The sequence below is a fragment of the Gossypium arboreum genome, chromosome 6 (assembly GCF_025698485.1).
Source record: "Gossypium arboreum isolate Shixiya-1 chromosome 6, ASM2569848v2, whole genome shotgun sequence".
Taxonomy (NCBI): domain Eukaryota; kingdom Viridiplantae; phylum Streptophyta; class Magnoliopsida; order Malvales; family Malvaceae; genus Gossypium; species Gossypium arboreum.
Window position 1 is genome coordinate 104082481 of NC_069075.1, and position 7832 is coordinate 104090312.

General features: G+C 30.3%; 1 protein-coding gene across 1 annotated transcript; it reads left to right on the plus strand.

Annotated features, from left to right (window-relative positions):
• The first annotated feature begins 4769 nt into the window (after window positions 1–4769).
• Window positions 4770–6732, plus strand: LOC108486215 (CBL-interacting serine/threonine-protein kinase 6-like). The gene has a single exon (XM_017790126.2). It carries the CDS (start codon window positions 5177–5179, stop codon window positions 6470–6472), a length of 1296 nt encoding a protein of 431 aa, XP_017645615.1. The 5' UTR covers window positions 4770–5176; the 3' UTR covers window positions 6473–6732.
• The last annotated feature ends 1100 nt before the right edge of the window (window positions 6733–7832 follow it).

Below are 7832 nucleotides of genomic sequence, written 5' to 3' on the forward strand. Positions count from 1 at the left end.
ATTAATTATAAATTAAATAAAAATAGAATTTGGTTCAATTGGGTAATCACAATTTTTAAATTTTTATTCCATTAATCGCCCAAACACTTTGGTTCGGACTAGTTTGCAATTTCTTGATTTGTCTTAGTTAACCTTAGTGACTTTGTGCATACCTTATTAGGCATCTAATGCGTGCTCCCACTTCAAGAACTGTGCACAGCTTTGAAAGGAGTCGATAAATAAAACCCATCTTTGAGGACAATATCCAATTTGTTTAGAGATTCATTATCTCCTAACAAACAACACTTCAAAGGCTACTTTGGAAGGAGCCAGTCTCCCTTCAATGTCCATATTTTTTTTTCAACTACATTATAGATTTGCCATGATGTAATACTAGATTATGCCACATCCACTATGTGGGTGAAAAAACAAATATATTAATAAAAAAATTTTGATATGAGTAATAAATGAAGTTTTGGTTGAATATGATAAAACATAGGTTCAAATCTTAATGTATATATATATATATATATATAAAATAACAAAAACACCCTCAAAGAATACAATTTATTTTATAAAATAGAGATAATTTTCCTCATTATCCAAGTAAATTGGTTGATATAGATGTAATATGCATGTGAAGGTTGATAAACAAAAAATATATGTTGGAAATGTGATGAAATTGCATGTTACTCCACCATCCATGCATGGCGTGGTTGTTTGTAAAAGAAATATATTAGATAGTATGCCATGTGATGCGTATATTTTGCCATTAATTGTATACTAACAAAACCTTGAGTCAAAAATAAAGAATATCCGAAAGAATATTATATTTCTAAAAGGAAATAACTTAATTTATTAAATCTTTTGAGTTTTAAATATCTCAGTAGTAAACTATAATACAACTAACTTAAGTATAGTACATTTTCTTTTATCATCCAATTGTGATTTTTTCCCCTTTAACAATGAATTTTTTAAATTGGTCACCAATTAATCAACATTTGTTAATGGACTAACATGAGGGTGATATGGTAGTCTAAAAACTGTATAATAATAAATTTAGTCCTCAATTTTTACATATTATATCGATTTAGTTATAATTTTAAAAATTAACACTTAAAATTTACAAATTATCTCAATTTGATCTTAATTCTAAAAAATTAAAGAAATATATAAAAATACGTAAATGTTTTCAAAAAATATAATAATATATTTAAAATCATTATTTTTATGTAATATTAGTATTTTTATTTAATATTAATATAAAATTTATTTTAATTTTTATATATTTTTAAAAAATTTATGCATTTTATATATTTTAAATTTTTATATATTATTACTTCCAGTCAACAATCATTTTTTATTTTTATTTTTAAAAATATTGTTGTATTTTATATATTTCTTTAAAAATTTTAGAATTAGGATCGAATTGAGACCATTTGTAAATTTTGAGGATTTTTAAAATTATAACTAAATCGATATAATATGTAAAAGTTGAGAGCTAAATTTATTATTATATTAATTTTTAATTAGCATGTCACCCTTCTGTTAGTGCAATTAACAGAAATGGACCAATTGATTAGTTGGGTGACTCATTTAAAAACAAATCCATAGTTGGGTGACCAATTTTTTTAAAAAAATTCATAGATGGGTGACTAAAAAAAATGGCTCATAATTAGGTAACTTGTGATGTAGTTTACCCTAACTTAAATAGTAACAACTAAATTTATTAAGACAAATATTGTTATTAACCATGTATTACATATAAGTTGTGAGTTTAGTTCGCATTCTACAATTCGATTACTTTTAGTTTTTTATATTTTTAAAATTTTAAAATTTTAATTTTGACTCAAATGGTAACCATCAAATTTATTAACTAAATGTCGTGGTATTTCTGAATATTATATGAAAATAACAAATTGATATAGGATTACATACAGAGGTCAATCCAAAGGGGCAGTAGTCTCTCTCGTCCCCCGACTAAAATGGTTATATTGCTTTTTTTGGACTTTTGAAATATAATAATTCAATTTAACATTTTTTAGCATACAAATTTTAATTTTAGCCCCAACAATTTATATTTTTATTCCAGCCCCCAATAAAAAATTCTTAGCTTCACCTACGATTCCACATGGGATAATATACTTGTTGTATAAAATTTTAAAAATAGTAGAATTTAAATTAATCGATTTAATCTGTTACTATTTTGGTAAGATTGAAATTTTAAAATTTGAAAAGTATATAAACTAAAAATCTCCAAATTAAAATATAGAAATTAAATCTAGTAAGAGCGAATTTGACGTAAATATTAAAATGTTGAATTAATATTTTCTTCAATTAATATGGACCAAATTAACAAAAAAAAAGTCATTTTTAAAAAAATTATAGAAATAGGCTAGTTTTCGTTTTACGAGAATGGGCTGATTTTAGTAAAACACTTCCAGTTCCCTAGAAAAACGCTTCCAACTTCAACACTAAAAGTGGCAGCACCAATTTTTTTTTTGGTGATATCTATTAATGTGGAAATAAAACTTATAAAATTGGCTTTTGCATTAACCCAAAGTCTCATTTTCCTTGTTTTCTTAAGTAATATGGGATATGAGATATGTGTATATATAAACTCATGAATATGTTTGTAGCATGTTTCTAGACAATGTGGGATTGCTTCCTTAAATTATGATATATAGACCATATGTATATATAGACTCATGAATATGTTTAATTATAAAAATTAAATTTAAGAAAATTGTTCAATATAAATTGTGTTTTTTTGAAGACATATAGATTATGAAATTTAAGTTGTCAATATGTAAATTGAGTTTTTCTTAAAATATATTCCTTAAAAATCATAAAGTGATTGTATTTATATGATTAACAATAAACTTGATGTCTTTTTTAAGGTTTAACTACTGTATTTAAAATAATTGATTTACATGAAAAGCGAATCTAAAGTCTATATCTAATATAATAAAGAAACAAAGTTAAATAAAATATTTTTATTTTTAAAATAAGTATTTAAAATTATTAATTTCCATGTTGCATACTAGTTAAGATCTATATTTGGCATACTCAAAAATAATTTTAAATTTTTTTCTAAGTGTATATTTAAAATTGTTGGGCTACACTTTAATTTGAATATTTATAATTACTCTTAAAAGAGTTATGATTTAAGGATAATGTTCTTTCCTTTTTCTTGCACAACTTTCAATTTTGTCTTTTATCTAATATGATTTGGAGTTTCGTTGGAAATCAGAGTTCAACACTTGTAACAAAATTTAGAGTTGATTTGAATTTTTATTTAAATATTATTGAACAAATAAATCGAAAATCGATAGGTTGATTAGTTTAATCATTAATCTAGATGTTATAATATTTGTGAATTTTTTATTTAGTCACACCAATAAATTTAACAAAATGATTTTAATAATGTTAACAATTAGACTTGTATTTTTAAATTCAAAAAAAAAATAAACTAAATCATTTGAAATAAAATTAAAGACCTAAATTCTAAACTTATCAAGAATACAAGGACTTCAATCTATTTTAACAAATAATAATATGTATGGATGAAAACAAAATCAAGATTTGTCTCTGCACAAAGATAGTAGGGGCCATACTCTTCTAAATTCTTTAGGATTTGGAATTGTGATACTGAAAATTGGTGAAAATAAAAATTTAAATTAAATAATTTAAGTTTTTATCTAAATAAAATAATTATTTAGGCAAAGTGGTGGATTAAACATATTCATAATTCTATCTATATACATTGTTTATATATATCACAATTTAAGGAAACAATTTATATGGTCTAGGAACAAGTTGTAAACAAGTCTATATATACACTTATTTCATATCTCACATTATTTAAGAAAACAATGAAATAAAACTTTAGATCTATATAAATACTTATTTTGTAAATTTTATTTCTATATTAATAGGTGGTAAAAAAATTGTACTGTCACTTTTAGTGTTGATGTGACAGAAATACTTCTAGTTAGAAATATTTTTTAAGTTTACCTTAAAAACGCTTACCAAAATCAGTTTATTCTTTTAAAAAATTGATCAATTTTTTATAATTTTAAAAAATAATTATAATTTAGTCATCAATGCGTAAAAAAGGAAAAATTAGTACCTTACACGTGTAGTTAGAACCTGACCATTTTGACTGTGATATTTGGTCCGCCATAAAGTTATTAATTATTAAAAATATGGAGAAATAAAAAATAAAATTATGGTCTGAATTTTTATGATATTAGAATGGATGAATGGAGAACCGCATGTTGAAATATTTATTTATTGACGTGGCAGTGGTAAACACGTAATTTTGATACCAACTGGAGCCCACGGAATTATTAAGAACCTACCGTAACAAGGACAAAACGGTCAGATCATTGCTGGAAGGCTTCCCACGTGTCACCATTTTACTGTTCATATATGATCATTCAAGGTCAAATGCTATCTAAAATCCCTCTACTATATCATTCTCGCACATTTAGTCCTTTTACTATAATCTCTTTTTTTTTTTTTTTGTATTTTCCGACACTAATTTAATACATTACATTACATTTATTTCGTTAAAGTATTTGAAATTATGTATCATTTAGAACATGAACAAATATAATCTGTTCAGCTGTATTACAGAATTAATAGAAAAATATCCTCTTGACTGAAAAATACACAAATTATAAAAGAGTGATTAAACCCATAAAAAGTACATAGTATAAGGACCATTTATAAATTTGACCATAATACAAGGGACAAAACGGGAATTCCAGGCTCTGAAAACTTGTATAAGTTGGAAACTTGGGCATTGAATCCCAAAAGAGAAAGAGCAAAAAGCTTCAAATCTCCTCTGCCTATTGGAGATTACAGCAAAAGGCTTTTCTGTTTTTGTTTTTGTTTTATTTTTTATTTATTTATAATTTTACAAGTGTAAAAATCCCCTTGGGGAATGCAGAGAGATGAGACGTTCATCGTTGGCAAGGCCTGAGCTTTGTTACCACCGTAAGCGCTCCATTGGCGGCCGAAATTGTCACCGAAAACACGTCGAAGACGGGTGATTCAGTTTGAAGGCTTTCAGTTTTAAATATACATATATTTCTCACTTCTATTGTTAGTAGACAGTAATTCAGATCAAAGGGTATCCGTTTCTTTTCTTATTTTTCGTTTTAATTTCTCGAGCTTTTACGGTTCAAAAATGGCGGACAAAGCTAAAACCGAAAACCCATCTTTTCTCCATGGAAAATACGAGCTTGGCCGTATGTTGGGTCATGGAACGTTCGCCAAAGTCTACCATGCGAAGAACCTTCAAACAGGGAAGAATGTCGCCATGAAAGTGGTGGGCAAAGAGAAAGTGATCCAGGTCGGGATGATGGAGCAGATCAAGCGAGAGATCTCCGTCATGAAAATGGTGAAACACCCCAACATCGTCGAGCTGCACGAAGTGATGGCGAGCAAGTCCAAGATTTACTTCGCCATGGAGCTCGTCCGCGGCGGCGAGCTCTTCTCGAAAATCGCCAAAGGTCGTCTCAAGGAAGACGCTGCCAGGGTTTACTTCCAGCAGCTCGTTTCCGCCGTCGATTTCTGCCACAGCCGCGGCGTTTACCACCGTGATTTGAAGCCGGAGAATCTTCTCTTAGATGAAGAAGGCAACTTGAAGGTCACCGATTTCGGCCTCAGCGCTTTCACGGAACATTTGAAACAAGACGGGTTGTTGCACACGACTTGCGGAACGCCGGCGTATGTGGCGCCGGAAGTCATTGGAAAAAAAGGGTACGACGGAGCCAAGGCGGATATTTGGTCTTGTGGGGTGATTTTATACGTTCTTCTCGCCGGGTTTTTACCGTTTCAAGATGATAACTTGGTGGCAATGTATAAGAAGATTTACAGAGGAGATTTCAAGTGTCCGCCATGGTTCTCACCTGAAGCTCGGAGGCTAATATCCAAGCTTTTAGACCCGAACCCGAAAACCCGAATCGCCATCTCCAAGATCACGGAATCATCTTGGTTCAAAAAATCAATCCCCAAGACTAAAACAACTAAGGAAGAAATAGAATTCGAAGCATTCAATGGAGAGAAATCTTCTAAACCCGAGACCTTAAACGCATTCCACATAATTTCATTGTCGGAAGGCTTCGATTTATCTCCGTTGTTCGAAGAGAAAAAGAGGGAAGAGAAAGAGGAGTTGAGGTTCGCCACGACGAGGCCGGCAAGCAGCGTGATATCGAGGCTAGAAGAGGTGGCCAAATCGGGGAAGTTCAGCGTCAAAAAGAGCGAGTGTAGGGTGAGGTTGCAGGGTCAAGAATGTGGGAGGAAAGGTAAACTTGCCATTGCTGCCGATATATTTGCGGTGACGCCGTCGTTCTTGGTGGTGGAAGTTAAAAAGGACCATGGCGACACCTTCGAGTACAATCAGTTTTGCAGTAAAGAGCTCCGGCCGGCGCTTAAAGACATCCTATGGACGTCGCCGCCCGAGAATTCGACTGTGGCTTGATTTATGTGAGGTGGGAAGTCACTGTTTGATGATGAAGGTTATTGTTGTTATTGTAACAGTGTGTTTATGTGATTGCTTTTAGATGGGAAATTGAAAACCCAGATTTGTTGTTGTTTGATCCATTGTATGTTGCTGATGTTTTCAGATGTTGTGCTGTTAATGTTGTGGTAGTGGGCTGCTTTAAGTTACCATCTTTGTCTGCAACTTTCCTTCATTATCTCTTTTCAATATTATTATCTCACATTTACTGTTTGATTAAATTCGACCCATACTTAATAGTATTTACACTAATTAATGAGGAAAAATGTTTGTTGCTATTTATGTATTGCAATATGGATAACATACCTTAATTGTCCATTGGGGTATCCAAACATTCTAAATCTAAATCTAATAGAAGACCTCCTGAAAGTGTCCATTCGGGTCATCAATTTTGACATTTGATTCTACAGTCTAAAATACCACCAAAGCTTTGTAGTGGTGATAATTTAAGTTTATGATCATAGATGAATAGGATTTGGAGATAAGTTTTGAAGATACGCATTAGTTAGAATATTTGAGTCATGTTATGGGATTAAGAAAACAAAGAAAGGCATAAGCAAGTGGTAAAACCGAAGGGTTGCTGCTGCTCTCTATAGACTCTGCAGCCTTGTTTCAAATAATTGGTTGATCTTAGACTAGTAATTGTCCCAAGTGAATATTTTGGCATGAATCAAGCTAAGACCCTGAATCTTGCACCAGATTCATTGCATGTTGTCTCTGGCGTGTTGGAACTTGTAAACCCAAAACACCAAGTGCCATCTACTGCCCAACGTGTCTGCCATGTGTTGTTGAGGATGCCGTCACTCACCATGAAACTATAAGAAGAATAGAGTCTTAGAGGAGTAATTCAATATATGAAGTAAATGTAAAATGTGTGGTCGGTGTCGGTCCAAGCTGTTTGAAAGCAATTTCTTAGGTCTCTTGTCTCGTTATTCTGTAACATGAAAGGGTTGGTCAAGTTGTGCACTAATAACAAGTTGTTTAAGGGTTGGTTTAGTAGGCTTTTCATACATAATTCATTTATCCATTAACCTCTACCAATAACTCACTCATCAAACCATTTTGGTTGTAATTGATTTAGCCCCACCAGTTTAACTTGATTAATCCACTTTTCTTGTTTAAAATAAATTAAGAGTAATACATTTTATATTTAAAATAATTATATAACTTATATATTTAAAATAAATAAAAATAATATATGTATCACACCTACCAAAATGTTTTATATTAAATATATATATTTACAAAATTATTTCAACAATTTATTATTTGTGAAGTGATAAGAGATTTTCACACTAATTTGTTGCTCATGTATTTGACT

Coding starts and splice junctions, on each gene's coding strand:
- LOC108486215 (XM_017790126.2), top strand. CDS start 5,177: ATGGCGGACAAAGCTAAAACCGAAAACCCATCTTTTCTCCATGGAAAA.